Source organism: Nannospalax galili, unplaced genomic scaffold (genome assembly GCF_000622305.1).
Source record: "Nannospalax galili isolate Female #2095 unplaced genomic scaffold, S.galili_v1.0 scaffold566, whole genome shotgun sequence".
Taxonomy (NCBI): Eukaryota; Metazoa; Chordata; class Mammalia; order Rodentia; family Spalacidae; genus Nannospalax; species Nannospalax galili.
In genome coordinates this window covers 1,584,278-1,607,966 of record NW_008355811.1, presented here as the reverse complement: position 1 = coordinate 1,607,966, position 23,689 = coordinate 1,584,278, and the positions used below count along the sequence as shown (strand labels likewise).

General features: G+C 45.9%; 1 protein-coding gene across 2 annotated transcripts in view; it reads right to left on the bottom strand.

The window, feature by feature from the left end:
• The window catches only part of Stx2 (syntaxin 2), a 30,322-nt gene extending 6,839 nt beyond the window's left edge, over nucleotides 1–23,483 (bottom strand). Inside the window, exons 1-6 of one of the 2 annotated variants that reach the window (XM_008853767.3) lie at nucleotides 23,295–23,483; nucleotides 11,469–11,546; nucleotides 6,476–6,575; nucleotides 2,520–2,594; nucleotides 1,623–1,696; nucleotides 310–418 (exon numbers count right to left, since the gene is read on the bottom strand). In XM_008853767.3, coding sequence (XP_008851989.1) covers nucleotides 310–418; nucleotides 1,623–1,696; nucleotides 2,520–2,594; nucleotides 6,476–6,575; nucleotides 11,469–11,546; nucleotides 23,295–23,324 — 466 coding nt within the window. In that variant the 5' untranslated portion in view covers nucleotides 23,325–23,483. The remainder of the gene's footprint in view (nucleotides 1–309; nucleotides 419–1,622; nucleotides 1,697–2,519; nucleotides 2,595–6,475; nucleotides 6,576–11,468; nucleotides 11,547–23,294) is intronic. The other variant, XM_008853768.3, reaches the window with a different exon arrangement.
• Nucleotides 23,484–23,689: the final 206 nt, after the last annotated feature.

The following is a 23,689-nucleotide window of genomic DNA, read 5'->3' as shown; positions in this document are numbered from 1 at the left end:
TTTTTGAGACAGGGTCTCCCTGTAGCCCCAGCTGTCCTGGAACTCACTATGTAGACCAGGCTGGCCTTGAACGCACAGAGATCCGTCTGCCTCTGCCTCCTGAGTGCTGGGATTAAAGGCATGTGCCACCACACCTGGCTTATTTCAAATTTTTTGAAGGATATGAATAAATAATAGGTTTACTGACTCAAGGAAGAGACACTTAGAAAAGGTCTTTTCCCTTGGTGATATGGTTGAAATAGAGATGAAATCACTTGTTCTAAGCTGCAGTCCACTGAGGTGAGGAGGAAGGGTGTCTCCTCTACTCACTGATCTCTAGCTGGCGCTGGATGCGTCCTTTGCTTCTCTCCCGAAAAAGAATCTGCGCTTCATTGTACTCTGTCATGACTTCCACAAACTTCCGAGACAGTACTGAGTGCTAGTAACAAAGAAAACATTGTGTTACTACACAATAGGCATTTCCTCCATTGAAAAGGGCAGAAAAAAAAAAAAAAAAAAAAAAAAAATATAAAATGGGGGAATGGCTCAGCAGTTAAGAGCACTGGCTGTTCTTGCAGAGGACTTGGGTTCATGCCCAGCACTCACATGGTGGCTCACAACTGCCTATAAACCCAGTTCCAGGGGACTCGATGCCCTCTTCTGGTCTCCACGGGCACTACACACATGTGGTGCACATATATACACATACATAAAATAAAAATGAATTTTTTTAAAAAAAACATTATAATTGAGAAGCTTAGACTGGTATGTTACTAACTCCTTCAGAGAAACTGAGAGTAAAAGCAGCATTCTCTGTAACAGAAGCTACAGGGAAAATCTCTGTGTATAACCTTCCTTAAGTCAACTAAACCCATCTAAACTAAACAGCCAAACCTGGGGAAGTCAGTTGGCCTCTGGTAGTGGATATTATACAGAGGCTGGAATTGCCTTGGACCCATACGGGCTGCCCTGAGCCCACATGCTTAGTCCCTTCAGCCATGCAGGGATGAGCTTCCCAAGTTTCTCTTGGCCATACCATAAACCCTGGGAAGAGAAAATCAAACCACTAGCACCAAGGTGATCTGGTTAGTTCTCTGCTCTGAAGCACAGAACCATGTGGATGGCTGGGGTGTTCTCTTCACATCAAAGAGCTACAGCCCACAATGCTAGTCTGGTTCATGCAGAGAAGTGGTAAGGACAGACATGACTGTAGATAAGAATTAGCGGGGGCTTTGGATGTAGCTCAGTGATAGAGCATTTGCCTAACATGTGCAGGGCCTGGGATCCACTTCCTTCCACCACAATAAAAAGAAAAGAAAGGAAAAAAAGGAAAAAGAGAAGAGAAGAGAAAAGAAAAGAAAAAGGAAAGAAAAGAAAAGAAAAGAAAAGAAAAGAAAAGAAAAGAAAAGAAAAGAAAAGAAATTGAGCCTAGCATGGTGGCACTTCCTGCTCTTGGAAAGCAGAGGCAGGAAGGTCTCTGTGAGTTTGAAGCGAGCCTGGTCTATACAGCAAGTGCTAGGCCAGCCAGGGCTACATGGTAAGACTCTGTCTTAAACAGAAAAAGGAAAGAAAAGAAAAAGAAACTGTTTTGGAAAAGGCTCTTCTTCCACATGACTTCAATCTGTACAAGGCAGGCGGCACACCTGGGTCCTTCGTATTCGCAGATCCACTGAGGTTCGGCTCCCACTCTCATCCTGATCAAAACTCTGCTCAATGGCTGGAAGGAAGCAGGACAGAGTCATGAGCAGCTAGAAATAGCTTTGAGTCTCAGACTCCTGTACTTTCTTGTCTCTGAAGCATTTCCCCCATAAAACTAAAGCGTGGATAACCACTGAAAACAATCCTCTGAGTACCATCCACCAAAAAGAATTCTATGACTCCCTCAGATCCCCTAATAGAGATGTCTGCACACAGATAGACACATAGGCAGACAGACATGGGCACACACACACACAAACACACAGACAGACATGCACAAACATGCAGCAGCATCTCTATCACCATGATCCCATCACTGCGTGGAGTCATTACCCCTGAGAGGATGGTGTAACTGCAGAGATGAGATGTCTTCCTCTGAAAGTGGTTCTGTGAGTTAAATACAATGTGTCTTTTTCCCAGATCAGGGAAGGCAACTTCTATTTAAGGCCTGTGCAAAAAACCCTAAGGGTCACCCAAGCCAGGTGAGTGCAGAGCATGGGCTCCTAGCAGTTGGAAAGAAGGTTCCAGCTAAGAGAACCATTGGAGAATCTGGTGATTCCTTGCAAATACCTGCAGTACCACCCAAAATGCCAAATGCCACTGTAGTAATGCACAGGGTATGAAGCAGTGGCCCAGACACAAGCACCCAACTTATTTAGAAGTGGTTATAATTTTCATTTTTGAAAGCATAAGCATAACTATTGTAAAGCTGTACAGTCGTCCTCTTTTTTTTTTTTTTTTTTTTTTTTTTTAAAAAAAAAAAAAAAAAAAAAAAAAAAAAAAAAAAAAAAAACAACAATGGCCACATTCCCACCACCAGTAACTGAAGAAAACACACTTACACTTTAACTTGGCTCGGATTTTGTTAGCGGTTTTCTTGATTTCTTTGTTCAAGTCTTCCAGCTCTTCTTTTATTTCTTTAAAAAGTTAAAATGAAGCATCTCAGCTGCAGCATTCAACTTAAGTAGCATCCAGAACATTTAAACCAAAAAGCATCCTTATAAATGTCCAGTGACTTTCCAAGCGTGGGCCTTGGGTCACCACTGCCACATCCAGTCCAGGGAGGCCTTGTCCCCACCTAGCTCCCAGCCGACCCTGGGCTGTGCCTTCAGACACTGCCCAGTGGAGAGCTCTCTGGGACACACCTGAGTCTCAGAACTGCAGGTTCACCCCAGTCAATGAATTGAACAGCACACTGAGTCCATGGCCAACCTCCACCTGGACATGGCAAGCATACAACCACATTCTGGAAGAAGCTGGGCCTGGGCTCAGTGGCCCCTTCTGCTCTCACTGTCTTCCCAGCCCTTGCTGCTCCATCTGACATGCCATGCATACCACTCTCAGGCAGATGAGGCTCTGAACCTTTAGAGCCAGTTCTGGTGCCCAGCTGTTCTCAGAGTCAACCAGAACAGCTACCTGACAAAGTTCCACAGCACTGTCTGAACCCCTGCACCATCCAAGGAAGACCCAGGGTCTTTATTTCAGCCTGATGTGAAGTCAGGAAGTCACCCAAGGAACTAAAGCATAGCAGAGCCTGAAGGACAAAGGGGGGACGACTTACAAAACCCCAGGGTTCCAGAACCAGAGGCTCACTATGGGATTCCCTCAGGAAGGAGTCAATGTGCAGACTTTAAATGGGAAGATAACATGGGCAGAGGAGACTCACATGGGAGAGGAGACCCTCACAAGGAAGAGGAGATCCTCACATGGGAAAGGAGGCCCTCACATGGGGGGTTGGGGGTGGGGGGAGAAGACCCTCATGACAGAATGTGAAGTGACCAGAGATGTGAGGAGGCCCTGTAGACCATGTCTCATTTTCCAGCATTTTCTGTCTGTTTGTTAACAAAGACATCAGCAAAGCTGGGATTTAGAAAGATCATTCTGATACTGGAAGAAACCATAAGGAAGCAGAGGCTGGAGCAGAGGGATCATGTTGTGAAGGGGTTCTCCTCTGTGACCATCTTTCCCCAGAGATCTCCTTCACTCAAAGACTGGGAGTTACCAGCCTCCAAAACACAGGACCAAGGAACCAGGCATGGTGCTGCAGGCCTGTAAACTCAGCACTCAGGAGACTACTCAGGAGACTGAGGCAAAGAAACCCACAGAAGACAGGAGCCAGGGGTGAGACACAGTACTTGGTGCATCGATGATAGGGTAACTGGCCCAAATACCTTCAGAGAGACATGCATCAGCACAGGTGACACCCGAAGCCCCTCACAGATAAACAGCACAGTACACAGTACACAGCCACTGCGCAACCTAAGGTAGGCCATCCTTTAGGAACTTAAGAAAGAACTATCTGGACTACTCTAGAAAATCATCCTTCAAGACTAGTCCACCATCCCCTACATGTACCACAGTCCTAGGACCCTCCTTGTCCCCTGTCGGGGTGGAAACCAATACCAAAGAATGCAAAGAAACTGTTAGAATAACTAATTAGACAACAGCATATGTTCCATTTTATTTCTTATTTATTTATTTATTTTGGCAGTATCCAGGGTTTTTCACACACTAGGCGAGCAATGTACCACTGAGCTAAATCCCCACCCTTTGTTTTACTTTTATTTTGACACAGGGTCTTCCTAAATTGTCCAGGCAAGCCTTGAGCCTACTCTATAGCACAGGAAGGCCTTGAACCTGCGATGTTCCTGCCTCAGTCTCCAGAGTAGCTGGGATGATAAGAATGTGCCACCACACCCACCTCATTTGCAACTTAAAGCAGATTCTATTTACATTAACCTCAAAACATGGGTTACCTAGGAATAAATAACAAATACAGCACAAGATTCATGTAAACCCTAACCTGATCCCAACAAAACAGACTGAGATTAAGATCAAGTGAATGAACCAGGCATGGTGGCATACTCCTGTAATCCCAGCACTCAGGCAACAGAGGCAGGCAGATCTCTGTGAGGTCCAGGCCAGTCTGGTCTACATAGCAAGTTCCAGGCCAGCTAGGACTACAGGGAGACCGTCTTTAAAAACAAACAAGCAGGCCGGGCATGGTGGCACACGCCTTTAATCCCAGCACTCGGGAGGCAGAGGCAGGTGGATCTCTTTGAGTTCAAGGCCAGCCTGGTCTACATAGTGAGTTCCAGAACAGCTGGGGCTACAGAGAGACCCTGTCTCAAAAAGACCAAAAAAAAAAAAAAAAAAAAAAAAAAACAAAAAAAAAACAAAAAGAGGGGAGAGAAAGTAGGTTTTTAAAAATTAAAAAAAAAAACAAAAATATATATTTTTGGTGTTTTTTGAGACAGGGTCTACTGTAGCCTCAGGTGGCCTGGAATTCTCTCTAGGTAGACCAGGCAGGCTACCACACCCAGCTCCTTAAAAAAAAAAAAAAAAAAAAAAAAAAAGTCTCAAAAAAACAAAAAAAAAAAAAAAAAAAAACAAACAAACAGAAAGAACACTAGTAGAGGGATAGACCTATGAGGACTAGAAGACTCAACATCCTTAGCACCCGGGAAATGCAAATTAAAACTGCTTGTTGAGTCCATCTCACCCTAGTCAACACATCATCATCAAGAAAACAGCAACAACAAATGCTGGTGAGGATGTGGGCAAAGAGGAACCTTCATACTCCCCAGGGGCATGTAAATAGTTGCAGCCACTATGGAAATCAGTATGGAGGTTCCTGAAAAACAGAAACTAGAACTGCCATATGCCCCAGCTACTGCCTCTGCTTGGGGCCCAATCCTCCCCTGGAGACACTTGCACATCCTTGTTTTTTGTTACAACACTCACTTTGCTACAACATTCACAATAGCCTGCAGATCCATCAATAGATGAATGAACAAAAAAATGTGGTACTATACACAATGCAATTGTATGCCATCCTGAAGAGAAGTCAGATCATGACATTTACAGGGACATGGCTAGAACTGGAAATTATTATGCTATATGAAACAAGCCAGGCTTGAAGAGGCAAATACCACATGCTTTCTCTTTCAAATGCAGATCTGAGATTTTAATTTTTATATATGTACATACCTGGGGGTGTAGGTCACAAATTTAGAAAGGGGACCATGAGAGAGAAAAGAAGTCTGAAGGGAGAGAACAAAAAAGAGGGTAATGGAATGTGTGACACAGAAGCAGAGGGGTAACTGGAGGGAAGAAAGGACCAGCAGGAGGGGAAGATAGGAGGGGGATCAACAAGAGCAGAGACTATACGAAGGTGCCGTGATGAACCCACAGCCTGAATGCTCATTTTAAAACTAAAAAGGAAAAATGGATAAAAGGATATTGGTTCTCTCACAAATGAAGTGCAGAGTGCAATGTGTAAATCCTGTTTGTTCAGAACCCCATGTCACCTCTAAAGCTTTCACTACCCATCATCCCTTGCTCCATGAGCACACCCGCTCAAGTGCTGTCTGCAGTGGATGCTGCCCATGGCATGCTCCACAGAGCTTGCCCTTGAGACTCAGGACTTCCTCTTCATCTGCATGGCTAACGTAGCTCTAACAAGCACATGTTGCTTTCCAAATCAGTCTATTATTAATGTCATCCAAACATAAACTCCACCATCCTTTAACTATGGGCTCAGTGCAGACCTCTGGTCCAGTTGCTGTGTGGCCAGTGTCCTGCAGAGCACTCTCACATACCTTTCAGATCCTGCCTGGCAGTGATCCTCACTCCAGCTAAACACCAGGACCATTCAGGGAGCTTAAAAGAACATGCAGACAACTGTGGAATGCTGAGGGGGACCTAGGTGTGGTCATCTGCATGGCTCCCTGTTCCATCTAAGGGAATATGAAGGAGAACCTTGCTGTAGGTGAAGACAGACAGATGACTGACTTACTTCCTTCTGGGTTGGGGGCAGAGAGGATGATGCTGTGATTCTTCTTCACATCTTCCACATACTGAGAAATTTTGGCTATACTGCTTCTGATCTCCTCCACCTAGGAGAGAGAGAGAGCCATCACAGTGTGGCAAGGCCCAGATTGCTACAGCTGTCCATCACCTACAAAGGGAGGCTGGAGAGGGAAACATGGGAATCACTGCATAAGCAACGAAATCCCTCCTGTTTTCACAGTGATATTGTTTCAAAAACAGAGAAATAGGGGCTGGAGAGATGGCTCAACGGTTAAAAGCACTTGCTACTCTTACAGAGAACCCAAGTTTGGTACCCAGCACCCTCATGGCAGCTAACAATCATCCATAACTCTAGTTCCAGAGGATCTGATGCCCTCTTCTCGCCTCTGCTGACATTGCACATGGTGCACTTCCATGTATGCAGGCATGGTACACATACACACAAAACACTCATACACATAAAATGAAATTCAATCAGGCTAGAGAGATGGCTCAGAAGTTAAGAGCACTTGCTCTTGCAGAGAACCTGGGTTCAGCTCCCAGCATCCACATGGCCACTAACAACCATCCATAACTCCAGTTCCAGGGGATCTGACACCCTCTTCTGGTCTTTAATGGCACTGCACACACGTGGTACACTTCCATGTATGCAGGCAAAACACTCACACACATGAAATAAAAACAAATTGAAAAGAAAACAGAAGTATTTCTACTGTTAGGATTAAGGTAACATTCACCAACAAAACCTATTCAGCTATAAAAATCCCTGCAATAGAGCTCCTGTGTATCACCAAAGACAGTGCCAGCTAGAAGCAGATGACTTGCTATATAGCACACCACACTACCAGGAAGCCTCTCTGCCCCCACCCCTCACACACACACACACACATACACATGCGCATGCACACATACACACACACACACACAAACACACACACATAGAAGGCTGACGGTAACATCCTCTTACTTGCTATTCCACAGGCAACCCTTCATGTTCATCTTCCTGAACACCCACGTTTAAATGTAATTCAATCTTTGCTCTTGCAGAGAGCAGATGGACTTACATCTTCAAGTCTCTGTGTTGCTTTAACAATGGCCCCTGAAAATGCCTTGGACCCTGTGAATGTGACATTATGTGCCAAAAGAATTTCTATTGGGGCTCAACTAGGAATCTGAGATGAGGCTGCTAGGGTTATCCAGGTTGGTTCTCCATATAACTGGTGTCCTTAGAAGAGAGAAGCCAATGGAAACCTGGCTACCAAGGGAGCCATGTGATGGCTGAGGCAGGGGCATACTGTCAACAACTCTCCTTCCTTCCCTTTAAAATAGTTGCAATCATCATATGATGTGATTTATGTCCACAACCTGATATATCACCTTCCACAGCAAAAAGACTTTATAGGTGTAAGCCTTGAGATGGGAAGTTATCCTGGGTGACCTGGTTGGTTCTTAGGCAACAGAGACTAGAGGACCAAAGTTAGTGTGCTGGATAGCTGTAGTAGTCAACTTGATACACCTAGGTAGAGGGACTCTCAACTGAGGAGTTGCCTCCATTGGACTAGTTGGTGGCCATATCTGAGGAGAATTTTCTTGATTGTTGGGTGATATGGGAGCGCCCAGTCCACTGTGGGCAGTGCTACCCCTGGGCAGGCAGTCTTGTGTTGTATAAGCAAGCAAGTTGAGCACAGGCCAAGGGAGCAAGTCAGTAAGGAGTGGTCCCCCATAGTCTATGCTTCAGCTTCTGCCTCCAGGTTCTGCCCTGAATTCCTGCTTTGGATTCCCTCAGTGATGAACTGTGATGGAGATGTAAGATAAAATAAACCCTTTCCTCCCCATGTTGATTTTGGTCAGTATTTTTATCACAGCAATTGACACCCAAGACAGTCAGAAAGGAGAGACATGATACTCTGCTTTCAGGAGGGGGGGAAGGGACTGCAAGCCAAGAACAGGCAGCATCCAGAGCAGAACTGTGGATCCCTTCTCTTCTATAGCCTCTGAAGGGAAGCAGCCTGCCAAGCTTGATCTAGCTCCAGAGCTGGAAGATAATATCTGCTGCTTAAAGCCCTGAAGTTTGGGAGCTGGAGAGATGGCTCAGCAGTTAAGGGCACTTAATACTCTTCCAAAGGAACCTGGCTCAGTTCCCAACACCCACATGGTGGCTAACAACCCCCACCCCCACCATCTACAACTCCAGTTCCAGGGGATCCCACAGCCTCTTCTGGTCTCCATGGCACTGCACTTACATGGTGCACTTACATATTTTCAGGCAAAACACTCTTAACACATTAAATAAATAAATAAACAAGCAAACAAACAAATAAAAAAAACCCAGGGCTCACGGTCACTTGTGACAGCAGGAATAGAAAAGAAGATTAACAGGTATGTTCTTATGTTCTGAATCAGTGAAAACAGGAGGCAGGATGAGCACAGCTGTGGATCTGATTTCTGGTCTACCAGAGGCAGCATGCCCCATGTTTAATGCTTCAGTTCTGAACCCTGTCCCCATACCTTTCTGGAGTGCAGAAGTGAAGAGGCACACACATTACTGTCATTGTGACCCTCCTGAAAGTCTATCACAGACCCCAGTGGCCCAGGTCCAAGGGCCAGTGACACTCTGAAAACTAGAGTATTAAAGCGAAGTTCAGCAGAGAATTCTGCTGTTAGAGAACAGAACCTTGGCTCCATCATTTCAAGGCAGCCTGGGGCCATTTCCACTTACCCATGGCTTCTGCAGAACAGCAGACTTCAAATACTTGATATGTTATTTTATTAATTATGGAAAAATACTATGATGAAAACAGATTCTTTAAAATCTTGGCTGTGTTGCTATGAAGGCTGAAATCAAGGCACCATGTTGGTGCTAGTGTGCAGATGACATTTCAGTTTGCATTCGAAAGTGCCATTTCCAAAGTAATGTTAGTGACCCACATGTCAGGGAGCTGGGGGAATACCCGGCTCCTGGAGAACCCAGTACCCACCACTGACCTCACAGCAATTGAAGCCCAGAGTGGCTCCACCAGGAAAGGTAGCCTGGCTGCAGGGGCCCTGGGAGGAGGGGCCCAAAGGAGGAGGGTGCAAGGCAACAATGGTGCTAGTCCTTGGCTGTGAGCTACTTCACACAGGGTCCCTTCTTCTGTTAGAACCATCTCTTTAAGAAGTTTCTCTACCACTCCCCAGAACCCTTGTTTTGGTCTTTTACCAAACCCCTATGATCAGCAGCAAATCCCTGTGTTCTGGGATTCAGCCTGATGTGTAAGATCTGAAGGCCTTTTTCTAACAGTGACTTACATTAAGAAGCTATGCTTCTCTCTTTCTAGTCATTTCACAGAAGGAACTGTAAAATTAAGCAACTGTAATATAGGCAGTTCTGAGTCTCAGTTGGAATGCCCAGGTGGCTATCACTATCAAGGGTCTCAGAGCATGAATACCCTGCTTCATATGGGCCCTAGACATTGAGCTGGAGGCCAGAACTCTTGCTTCTGAAGGACCAAGGCACCTGGGGTTCTAAGAGGCCCCAGGTCTCAGGGTGAGAACTTCTGAAAAGCTACCTGGACTGTGGCTGGCCTCCCAAGAGAGAAGTGCTGCCTGTCACCACCCAGCTCCTAGTCATATAGAGTACAGGGCCTGCCCAGCCTCCAGGTGCACCAGCCCTGCGTACCACAGTTGCCTCCATCTAGTATGCACATCTAGCCCTCCCTCCCAGGCCATCTGCATGAACAGTCACTTGAATCTGTCTCAATATTAAGTACTATTTTGATAGTACTAAAAGTCCCAAGAATACATAATTCAAATAACTTTAAAATATTTTATTTATTATTTTTATTTTATGTGTATGAGCGTATTGCCTGCATGTAGATGAATGCACCCATGTCGTGCAATGCCGCGGAGGTCAGAAGAGGGCTTCAGATTCCCCTGGAACTGGAGTTAAGGATGGTTCATAGCTGCCATGTGGATGCTGGGACTCGAACCCGGGTCCTCTACAAGAGCAGTCAGCGCTCTTAACTGCTGAGCTGTCTCTCCAGCCCCCAAACAACTTTAAAAACACTATCCAGCCGGGCATGGTGGCGCAGGCCTGTAGTCCCAGCACTTGGGACTTGGGAGGCAGAGGCAGGCAGATCTCTGTGAGTTCAAGGCCAGCCTGGTCTACATAGTGAGTTCCAGGACAGCTGGGGCTACAGGGAGACCCTGTCTCAAAAAGACCAAAAAAAAAAAAACACCACACTATCCAGTACTCAGAATGCTGAGGCAGGAGGATGGCAAGTTCATGGCCAACCTGGGTTATATAATGAGTCCTTATCTTAAAATTCCAAACCAGGGGCTAGACAGATGGCTCAGTGGTTAAGAGCACTTGTTGCTCTTTCAGAGGACCTGGGTTCAGTTCCTAGCACCCACATGGTTGCCAATAAATAAAATTTATTAAACAATAAGTAAATTTCTAATTTCTTTTATTTACTTATTTTTATTTCATGTGTTTGTGTGTTTTGCCTGCATGTAAGTGTACCATGTTCATGCAATGTCCAATGAGGCCAGAAAAGGGTACTAGGTCTCTTGGAACTGAAGTTATAAATGGTTGTTAGTTGCCATGTAGGTGCTGGGAACTGAACCCAGGTCTTCTGCAAGAGCAGCCAGTACTCTTAACTGGTGAGCCAGCTCTCTAACCCCCTGAAATTATTTTTTTAATCCAAAACCAAAGCAAACAAAAATGCACAGTCATGTGTCACTCAATGATGGGGACATGGTGGACCACAGGGCTAGGTGACTTCCCCCTGGAAGCATCACAGAGTATAGATGGCTGTGCTGGCACCAGATGGCATGGTCTCACAGGACCACAGTCAGACACAGAGTCCACCATTAGCCAGAATGTAGTTCCAGGCTGCATGGCTGTGCTGTTTTAAATACGACTTGAGTCTGACAAGCACACTACTACACTGAGGTAAGTAAGCTCAGAGCTGTTAGGCCATGCTTCATCACACTCTTACCTGATGGAAGAAATCATCCATGAAATGGTCTTTTTCAACAATGACTGCAGTCGTGTCTCCATCATCATTTCTCTTACACTAGAAGAGAAAACAAAGCCAACAAATCAGAGTTTTCAAACTCTTCCATAGTTACAAAAGCAACTTAGGGCCCCAAAGATCTCTGCTCAATGGAACACCAAAAGTGCATGGACTGGCCACACTCTACTATCTACAACAATCTAATACTGCAACTCCTTCAACACAGCAGGTGACAGCAGTGCAGCAAGGGGAAGGTGAAAGCCCTGGAGGAAATCAAAGGCTGGACTCCTCAGACCTGAGCCACACTGGAACACTTGCCTTCACCACAGCAGTCAGGGCGACCCACATCAGTTGCCCTGTACAAAAAGTATTTGCACTGCATAGACATAGACACACACATACACACACACACACACACACACACACACACAGCATGCACACAGACACTGCCCACAGACACTGCCCACAGACACTGCCCACACATGTACACACATACATACAAAGACACTGTACACATATACACACATACACATACACACACACACACACACACACACACACACACACACACACACACACAGTCATCCCAAAGATGGAATCCAGGCCCTGAACATGCTAGGCATGTATTCTACCATTGTGCTGTATCACTAGGCCTATAATATTTATATTTTCTATAAAGATTAAAAATTTGGGCAAGGGAGATGGCTCAGTTGTTAAGTCCTCATGCACAAACATGAGGACTAGAGTTCAGAACACCAGAACACACATAAATGCCGAGTGAGCATAGCAGCCCACCTGTAATTCCAGTCTCAGAAGGCAGAAATGGGATCCCAGAGCAAGACTAGCCATATCAATTAGCTCTGGGGTTTGACTAACAGACTCTGACTCAGTGAATAAGGTAGAAAAGTGATCAAAGATGATTCCCAACATCAACCTCATGCATGCACACACATGCACACACCACATGTCAACACACATGCAAATATGCATACATACACATGCATACAACACTCACACTTGAAAAACTGGGAGAAGAAAAAAATATTCAAAATGCTACTGAGTGTGGTGGCACATGCCTGTAATCCTAGCACTGGGGAGGTTGAGGTAGAAGGATTAGAAGTTCAAGGTCAACTGCAGCTACATAGTGAGTTCCAAACCAGCCTGGGCTGCATGAGGCCTTGCCTCAAAACAAATAGGCAAAAAGCTGACACTATTACCTAACTTCCCCAGAATACATAATAGTTTCCAAAGAACCTCAACACACGTCAGCTTGCATCCTTACTTTTTCCTAAGTGGTAGCGATGGGTAATAACTAACCATACATCGTGTTTGATGACAATAAATTCTCTGATAAGGAAAAATGAGTTAAGAGTCAAGTAACACTGGGGAGGAAGAAAGTAATGTCACAGAGAAAGGCTGGAATCGAACTGCTTGTTAGAAATCAGACTAAGCCAGAACGAAAGAATAGAAAGAGTTGCTTTCTAAGCCTGCTGCCCTGGCCTGGGAGGCTCTGCAGGCCTGAGGCTGCACACCCGCCAGCATAGGGGAGGGATGCCAGGGTTACCTATGCAGTGACCCACCTGGAAGTCAGCCTTCAAGGCAGACAAAGCATCTAGCAGCCAAGAAAAGCCTCAATTAGCAAGAAACAACTTTTTGTCTACAGCTCCAAGAGAGTTATAGGCCCCCAGAAGCTGGTATCTAACTCTAAAGCTTATTAAAGACTTGCTGCCAACCCCCACAGGGAGGAACCTGCTAAGCCTTCTCCCGAAGGACAGGCCCATGAGTCAGCAATATCTCAGCCTCCCTTCCAGCAGCCAGGCCAGTGAGGAAGCTCTGCAACCTCCACTGCAGGGGAAAATCAAGTCTTTATCCCAGAAGGTCTAACGCACAGCAGGAAAAAAATGCAAACAAAATTCTACTAAGACTCAGTCAAGAAAAATCTGCAGTTAAGAAGTGTGTTAAAGGGTCTAGAGAGACGGCTCAGCAGTTAAGAACACTGACTGTTCTTGCAGAAGACCTGGGTTCGAATCCCAGCACCCACATGGCAGCTAACAACTGTCTATAACTCCAGTTCCAGGGAATCCAACAGCCTCTTCTGTCTTCCGCAGGCATTGCATGACATGGGTGCACTCACCTACGTGCAGGCAATACACGTATACTCATAAAATAAAAATAATAAACAAAATATTTTTTTTAAGTGTGTTAAAGGGGCTGGAGAGATGGCTCAGTGGTTAAAAGCACTGACTGCTCTTGCAGAGAACCCGGGTTCAATTCCCAGCACCACATGGCAGCTACGAACCGTCCTTAACTCCAGTTCCAGGAGAATCAGAAGCCTTCTTCTGACCTCCACAGCACTGCACGACATGGGTGCACTCACATACATGTAGGCAGTACACTCATACACATAAAATAAAAATTATAAATAAAATATTTTTTTAATTAAAAAAAAGAAGTGTGTTAAGAAAGTACAACATGGGGCTGGAGAGATGGCTCAGCATTAAGAGCACTGGCTGTTCTTTCAGGAGACCTGGGTTTGAATCCCAGGACCCATATATCAGCTAAGAACCATCCATAACTCCAGTTCTGGGGAATCCAACACCCTCTTCTGACCTCAGGCACTGCATGACACTGGTGCACTTATACACAAGCAGGCATAACACTCATACACATAAAACTAACTAACTAACTAAACAAACAAGCAAACAAATAAGCAAGCACAACATATCCTGCCTCTCAATGAGCTAATCGACAGAGGTCCAATAACAGAAAGCCACCGCCTCTATAGGGTTATATAAGCAGCTCACCCGCGGGGCTTGGGGTCCTTCTTCATCTGCATCAATGAGCTTCAAGTAAAGTTTCTGCTGGACAAATCCTTCTGTGTTGCGTCGTCCTTATTCGGCGAAGGTTGCGCGCGACAAACTAACTAAACAAACAAGCAAACAAATAAGCAAGCACAACATATCCTGCCTCTCAGTACCACCTGGGACCCTGGCTAAGGCAAGATCAGCTCGCCTGCCCTGGAGAACAGACAGTTACTGGCCCTCCTCTTGTGTTGGGTTTGCATGGATAAGATGGCTGTTTGGTTAAGGAAGAAGCAAAGGCCAGGCATGCTGCTCTCAGATACAGAGGGACGGGGGCATGAGAGGAACCTTTGTCGCCAGAGGGATGACACTGTATAGACAGAGCCATCACCTAAGAGGGTGCCTTATATATCCATGGAACAGAGCACAGCCTCTTCTTGGCCTCTTAGAACCACGCATATGGATTCTGTCTACCTGGCACTGAGTAACTTTCCCCACAGAACCCAAATCACATTGCCAATCACCATACTGCTTTCCCAATACCAGTTATTGGGAAAGATGGAACTAAGGAGAGCTACAGTGTGACCAGTTGTGACAGGTTGTGCCCCTCCCACAAACAGCCTTCAGCACTAGAATCACATCTGAGACAAAGTCACAAAGATGTTCCTGGTTAGGGTGGGTCCATTCCAGAAAAGGGTGGGCTGAAATCTTTAAGCAGAGACAGCCACAGGAGGAGGGAAGGGCTGTATGAGCAAAGTTGGCACAGGACCTCTTCATCCTTGGCCCTGGAGTGTCAAGGACTGCACTGTCCTTGAATCTAGAAGATGCAAGGAAAAGTCGAGCTATGAAGCTGACATTCCTCCCTTGATTCTTCCGACCCTGCATTAGGTGTACTGATCCCCAACACTACAGGCCCCAAGCACCTCAAGATATCCCTAGGTGAGCCTATGTGAGCAGGCCCCATCCCTCCTGATGCACAGACAGGGTACATCAGCCCACGTAGGCTTTAAATAATTTCTAGTCCAAACTGCAGATCCCAAAAGACTCAAAGGCAAAGGAGAACTCCTGATAGGCAGGCAGCAGAGCAGGCACTGAGCCCACAGCCTGACCCCACTTCTCCTCCAGGCCACCCTGCTAACATGAGAACAGGACTACGAAGAATGTGGGTGAACATGCCCTTTATCCCAGCATATGGGAGGCTGAGGAAAAAGAACCTTAAATTTGAAGCCAGGCTAAACAACAGTAAGATCCTGCTTTTTTAAAAAAGGAGCACAGGCTGGAGAGATGGTTCAGATGAGTAAGAGCACTGGCTGCTCTTGCAGAGGACCTGGGTTTGATTCCTACCATCCACACATGGTGGCTAACAACCATCTATAACTCCAGTTCCAGGGGCATCAGAAGCCCTTTTCTGACACTGCACAACACAGGTACATTTACATAAATGCATGTGATATACTCATATGCATAAAATAAAAATAATAAATTAAATAAAAATTTTTAAAGGAGCTGGGAGTGATAGGGCACACCTATAATTCTAGCACTTAGAAGGCAGAGGTAGGAGGATCGTGAGTCTAGAGCCAGACTTGGCTACACAGTAAGCTCCAGACCAGCCTGGGACACATGGAAAGTCAAAGACAGAAAAAATGGAGAGACGGAAGAAGGAGAGGAGGGACACAGGGAGGGAGGGGCTGCCAGTGGGTACCACATGCTGTGTTGGGGACTAAGAATACCATATCCTCTTCCTTGCCTTCCCCTTCTTCCCCTGACTGTGGGCATTCACAGCACACAGTTGATTTAATCTTACCTCTCTCTGTCCCTAGTGCCTCAGCTGGCTGAGACCTGGCATTCCTTCACTATGCTTTTACTTTCTATAAATCACTCTGGATGTGTGTGGAATCTAGATCTTTTAGGCAACTTACTCCAGCTTCTTCCCAGTTGATCAAATTGGGAATCACCTCTTAGAGTAGTTCATGTGTCCACAAAAAAAAAAAAGGCTGTGAATGCAAATTGCTTTCCAAAAACTAATCTTTTTGACAATAAGGTCTTACTATGTCATCTAAGCTAACCTCAAACTCAGGATCCTCCTACCTCAACCTCATTGTCAAGTGTTGAGATTACAGGTGTGGCCACCACACTAGACTTCAGAAAAGTCCATTTTTAAGTCTTTTGCAGGTAATTATCACAGGCACCTTCTTCTCAGGAAGATGTATAAATAGCTAATCAAGAAAAATTTGTAGAGGGATCGCAAACATTTTATCACTGTAGACATTATAGCTCAGACATGTTAACTACAAAATTAAACACTAAATTTTATCTACAAAAAAGCACCAGATATGTAGAAATATGGTGCAAATTTAAAAAATAAACACATTGGTACATAGGTTTCGTTTGTTTGTTTTGGTCTTTTGAGGCAGGGTCTCATGTAGCCCAAGCTGGAAACTATGTAGCTGAGGATGACTTTGAACTCTTAATCTTTCTGCTTCCACCTCCCAAGTGCTACTCCATACCCAGTTTATCTGGCAGCTTTAAGGTGGGCTTTGAAATATTAACTCTCGAACATACCAGGCATGGTGGCTCATGCCTGCAATGCCAGCACTGAGGAGGCTGAGGCAGGAGGATTGCCAGAGTTCAAGGTCAGCCTGGGCTACAAAGGGAATTCTAAGCCTATCTAGGCTATAACCTGAGACCACCTAAAAAAAAGTTACTTTAAGCACACTGAATTCAATTTTGACAATTTCATATTAGGAATACTTAGGAAAAAGTTGATTCATACAACTTCCTAAAAATATAAAACCTAGTATCATAGCACTTATAACCTAATGGTACTTGCTCCTTCCCACTTTATCCAGAGATCCATGTGTTAGGTAAGTCTGTCTCACACGCCCCTCTGTGAGGCAGCAAGAAAAACATCACCAACTCCATTTTCAATAGAAGAAAATCAAAGTATTGAGAAGCTTGTTTACAAATTATTTGGGCTAAGGAAGTGACTCAGAAAAACACTTTCCTAGCATACACAAAGCCCTAAGTTCTATCCCCAACACACACACACACACACACACACACACACACACACACACACACACAATTAGGAAACTCACAAATCATTTGCCTGAGATTAGACAGCTCCAAGGTGGAAGCTCACTAAGATGCTCTGATTTCTCAGGCCCTCATGGAAATAGGAGGGTCCTGGACAGGATCTGGTCACTTCAAGGTCCAAGATTCTACAGCAAAACCAAGCCTCAAGTTCTCTGTGTGCACACGTGTGTGTGTGTGTGCACGCGCGTGTTCGTGTGTGCAGGTATATACAGGAGGGGGGATGCTGATGTCTGCCCATGCATGTGGAAGCCAAAGGACAAACTCAGCTGTTGCTCCTCAAGCACTTAGTTTTATGAGACAGTTTCTCACTGGCCACGCTGGCTGCCCAGCAAGCCCCAGGAACCCACCCATCTCTACCTCCCCAGCACTGGAATTATAAGTGTGTGCCACCATGCCCAATTGTTTATTTCTATGTGGTTCCAAGGACTGAACCTGCATCCTCAGCAAGCACTTTACAAACTGAGACATCTCCCCAGCCCCCAATTCATGTGTTCTTATTCTTGCTGTTTCTATAGAGCCTGAGATAAAGAATGACTACTGACTCTGCTAAGAAAGTAGACCTTGCAGACCTTTACTGTCTCCTACATAAATCTGACACTTGGTAGTTCTTCTGTTAACAGACACTTGCCCCAGCACTGCATGGTACTGAAGATGTTCAGTGGGACAGTGCGGCAGTGCTGTGGTCAATGTTAGTCAATGCTATGCTGCATTTGCTGTTTAATGTAAAGTCCTCAGAATTTAGGGAAAATCAAAATTTTGCCATTAGTGGAGAAGGAAGAAAAGTCACCATGAAGGAACTTTCTTTAAGAGTCCAAAGCAGTTTCAACTGTACTGATGCACTTTACCTGACACACAGATGATGGGAGTGACTCTCTCCATGACATGAAATGGGTGCCTTGGGGTTCAGCTTCTTAAACTACGGGTTAAACCCCCCATACCAGGTCATGTAACTAAATGTGAGGGTCATGAATAATTTGGTAATAGTAAAAGTTTCTTAACGTGTAACTACCAAAAATTAATTCAAAATCAAACAGGAGAAGCCTAGAGAAACAGCTCTGTCAGAAAAAGTGTACCACATAAGCATGAGAACCTGGGTTCAAACCCCCAGCACCCACATAAAAAGCTGGGTGTGGTGGTGCAAACCTATAATCCTGTCACTGATAAGATAGAAACAAGAAGATTCCTGGAGGTGGATGGCAGCAAATCTTGCTGAATCAGTGAGCTCCAGCTCAATAAAAGACCTTGCCTGAACATATAAAGTGGAGAACCATAGAAAACACCCAACATTGACCTCTGGTCTCCACCTGCGCACATGCGCGTACACACACACACACACACACACACACACACACACACACAAAGGTAATGAACCCAAGGTGTTTCTGGCAGTGCCCACATGCTGTGTTACATAACTTCATCCCAGCCTTGGTTCTGAACACACAACACTTGCACTCTACACTGCACATGCCCTCACACTATGCAGCACCCATGATCACTGCCTGAAACACCTCAGCTCAGATTTAAAACCACTGTATGTTATCAGTGTCAATGGTTTTTTTAAAGTATTTTTATTGATTCAAGAATTTCATACAATGTATTTTATTCATAGTCAAACCCCCTACCCTTTTTCCACCTCCACCTTACTACACCTCATCCCTGACATCATGTCCTCTATTATTATTTGTCCTTTTTATAAGGCCAATGAATCTGATCTGTGTTTCTCAAGAGCTCTTGGGTGAGGGTCTATATCTTAGAGTCTGGTCCACCTATCAGATGACACACCAGTAATGAAAACTGACTCTCCCTTTCCTAGCACCTATCAATTGAATGGCAATGTTTTTAATGTACATAGTTTTCTGCTCTTATAAGAACATAATGGCTTGCTTACAAAAAGCAAAGACCTTTAATATTTTCCTGCCATCATCCTCAGTATGTATACTTTTGGATTGGATTGTGTTAGAATGTTTGATTTTAGAAGTAGCTGTTTGGGCCAGTGAGATGGCTCAGCAGGTAAAGGTACCTGCCTACAAGTCTGACAAGCTGAGTTCAATCCCTGAGACTCACATAGTAGAAAAGGAGAACTGACTCCCACAAGTTGTCTTTGACTTCCACAAGTATATGTGCATATACACACAGAAATAAATAATGTCATTTTTTAGTAGCTGATTGAATTGCTGGCTAGAGTTGCATTAAAAAAAAAAAACACCTCATTCAATGAATTTGGCTTGGGATTAGGGCAGAATTCTCAAAAATTTCTGAAATGGCTCTACACATGTTTCCGCTATTTTGTACTACTTATGAAGGGACTTTTTGGCATTGATTATTACAAAATCAAAATATCAATCAACTCTGTGCTCTATATCCTACAGCATCAAATATTTAACAAAGCTTTAATTCTTTACATAAAAATAAACAAACATCCATCTCAATAATATCTACTTTGCTTTCATCTTTAATAAATGCTGAAATTATATGCACACCAAGGAAATATTTGAGCAAATTCCTTTATGATTTATTATCAGTATGTGTTTAATTTGCATGCATATGTTATAGACATAGACCCAGGGTAGGGGGGCTCAGACCTCTGCTCAGAGGCTGCAGCAGCTCCAAGAGCAGAGGCTATGTACTGCCAAAACAAAACCAGGAACAATCAGTAGGAGTTACAACTTGTATTTTTTTTTTTAATTTTATGTGTATGAGTGTATTGGCCACATGTGTGTAAATGCACCCATGTCGTACAATGCCCGCAGAGGTCAGAAGAAAGCATTGGATCCCCTGGAACTGGAGTTATGGATGGTTGTTAGCCACCTACGAGTGCTGAGAATTGAACCCGGGTCCTCTGCAAGAGCAGCCAGTGCTCTTAACCACTGAGACATCTCTCCAACTCCCACAGCTTATATTTTTAAGAGGGAAAAAGTCATAATTACCTCTGATGGCCTTTGACTCTTACCCAGTCTATGAATACACGCTATGCTTTCACACTCACCACCTCATAGGAGTCATCTTCACAGGTGGAGTGTGCCAAAGTCAATCTACTTTTAATACAACTCAGCCCTAAGAAGAATGAAATTTTCTCACTTGAAGCAATATGGATGGAGCTAGAAGCCTGTCATGGTAAATGAAACAGACAAATAAGGGGACTCTCTCCTTGGGCGCCAGGAAAGGATTAGGCATTGCTAAAGCACTGCTACCTATTAGAGACTACAATAGGCTCTTTACATTCTTAGAAGCATTCCTTCTAATGTTCATTTTCCTATAAATACACAAAGACGTTGCCAGAAGGGCAACTGACTCTCTTGCTGCTCTAGCTGCCTAAAAAAAAAGGACTGTCCCTCAAACAGTTGGCTGAACTACCCTCAGGCCAGCACCAGCCTTCTTGAGCATTGCATGCTTTGAGGAAACTACATAATGACTGTAGCTGACTACTCCAGCTCCTAGAGGCACAGCCTCTGCCAGGGCTGTTTCAGTCTGTACTGAACTTTTTGTTTTCAGAAGCATTGTGAACTCTAGATGATCCTGTAACCATTTCCCCTAGGTCAGGGAGAAGGCACTTCCCCTAGCAGTCTAGCAGAGAGATAGATGTTGAAGAGCCAAAGCTATGACTGGTGCAAACACAAATCTTTATTTGCATGTTAGGTGTGCTGTGATTGGTGCACACACTCTTTTCCTGGACGTGCAAGCAGGATGTTCCTCTGACTCAGAAACTGGGCTGGGAGACACCTCCTGCACTGCCCCCTCTAGTGTTGCAACATCCAGCACAATAGACAATTTCTTTAGAGTAGTCTTTTCTTGCCTACTTACAGTAGTGCAGGTGGAACTGGCAACATGGAGAAAGGCAGAGGCAGGAGTCCTGACAGTGAAGAGCTAGTACAGCCACAGAAGCAGCTGGGCAGGGACAAGCAACCGCTGGGCAGGGGAAGGATAGAGCTACAAGACTAGTGGCCAACAACAGCAGGAGCAGGGGCAGCAGTGTAATGGTAGCTGTGGCAATAAGTAGCCAGACAGTTCAAGGGAGTGACAGGCAGGAGCAGAGGAACAGCAGAGAGCTGAGGTAGAGACCCACAGAAGAGACAGAGCAGAGAACAAATGAGCCCTGGTCCTGGAAGTCCCACAGCTATCAGGTTTTTTGGGCTGAGAGCAGTAACAGTAGCCACTGTCACAGAGGCATCCCAACTTCCCAGGCCTGCACAAAGCTCTGACACTTGTGGAGCTAAGGGTCCCACTCCAGAGGCCTAGCACTGTGACATTAGAGGGCACCACCTGCTGCTGCTCTCTCACTGTCAATAAAATTTACCCAGACCAGTACTAGAGGCATTTCTACTGGGTCCAAGGAAAGGCCTCCAGCTGGCTGACCCAAAACAGAAGTCAGCAGGGGGGCTGAAGAGATGGTTCAGCAGTTAAGAGCACTCACTGCTCTTCCAGAGAAGCCAGGTTTGGTTTCCAGCACACACATGATGGCTAACAACCATCCATAACTCTAGTTCCAGGGGACCCCATGCCCTCTTCTGGTTTCAGCAGGCATTGCAACGACATAGGCACACTTAACACTGCTCCACATAGGTGCACTTACTTACACGTAGGCAAAACACTCATACACATAAAAATAAATTAAAATCTATTTTTTAAATCAGCACAGAAACACAAATACTGCATGTCCTTGCTCACATGTGGAAGTTAAGAAGTTGCTCTCAAAGGAGTAAAGAACAAAGGTTTCAGAACCTGGAATGGGTGTGGACAACAAACGGAAAGATGGCAGCTGGATTCAGGGGCGCAGCTGGAGAGGAAGAATGCCTTCTAATGTTCTGGAGCACACTGGAATAACTATGGTTGACAGGAATTAACAGTACGTGTCTGCATAGCTAATACAGAGGATTTTGAGAATCTCAACACAAAGAAATGATAAATGTCTAAGAGAGTATGTCAATCACCCTGATCAGATCCCACACTGCAACTATATCTGGAAAGTCACATTGTACCCTAAAAGTTCATACAATTAACTGTCCACTGCAAATGGAGATGCATTTTTAAAAACTCCTTCCCCTTTTAAATGCTCTCCCTTGCTCTTGCTGCACCACTCACTAGTGCCTAAAGTACCACAGTACCGCAGCCTTGGGTTAAACACGTCTCAGGCCCCATTGTACAAGGGAAATGCCTGAGGCAGTTTAGGGTGGCACCTACCTCACCAGGCACCCAGGCTTGAGCTCCGTGTTTGTGTGCAGTGTCTGTGTGGGACAGTTGGAGCAGCCTGTGTCAGGCTAGGGCACAAAGCCGTGGGAAAGGGGACCCTCCAAGGCGGGGCAGGCATTTCTGCTTGTGATAAAAGCCTTGCAAAGAACCAAAGCAAGCTGTGCAGTGATGAGTTCCAACCACGCATCAGGCATCAGCCCAGCCCAGGAACCTTCCCTGAGACCCTGAGCCACTCAAGACTCACCCCTTCAAATCCAGGTGGTCAGGGGGCCAACAAGACCATGACCCAAGCTGAGTAGCATCAGCCCACGGCAGCGGCGGAGCAGTGCCAGGAGGAGCAGTGGGAAGCCCTGCCCCAGACCCCTATTGGACCACGCCCAACAGTGCCAGCTTCGGTCTGTGTGGAGTCCTAAAATGGGGCCAAGCCAGACCCTGAATCCCAGAGTCTCCGGAACCCCTAGAATCTTGAGAGCCCCCTCCCCAGGACCCTCCTGGGTTCCCCACCCCCACCCCCTCCCTGTCTCTCCCGGATCCTCCGCCCCAGGTCTCTCTAGGATCCCCTCCTCAGGTCTCTCCGGATTCTCCGCCCCAGATCTCTCCTGGATCCTCTCCCCCCCAGTCTCTCCCAGAGCCCCAGTCCCAAGTCTCTCCCGGATCCCCCGCTCCAGGACTTCCCCGGAGCCTCTTCCTGGACCCGGCCGGGACCGCTATCTCGCTTGCTCACCGCAGTCAGGTCTGGCAGGCGGTCCCGCATCCCCGCTGGCCAGCAGGGCGGCGCCCCCGCGGCTCAGCCTGCCCCGCGCCACGCTCTCGGGTGGCCGTGTCGCCTCCTCACCGCGCCAGGGTCCCGGCCCGGCGCCGCCGCCCTCCCTCAGGCAGCGCGCTGCCACGGCAACCGCGCCCGCACACTCTGCGCGTGCGCATACCGCTGCTGTTCGCCTCCCCCCCCCCCCACCCACTGGAACCTTCCTGGGGGAGCCCAACTGGACCCAGTAGTAAGGGGTTGGGACCAAGGCAGACCTGGATGGAGGGGCGGGACCTGGTTACTGCCCTCCCGCTAAGTGGCTAGGCTGCTCAATGTACTCTGCTTGCTGATTTCTACACTTTCGTTCGGTTTGT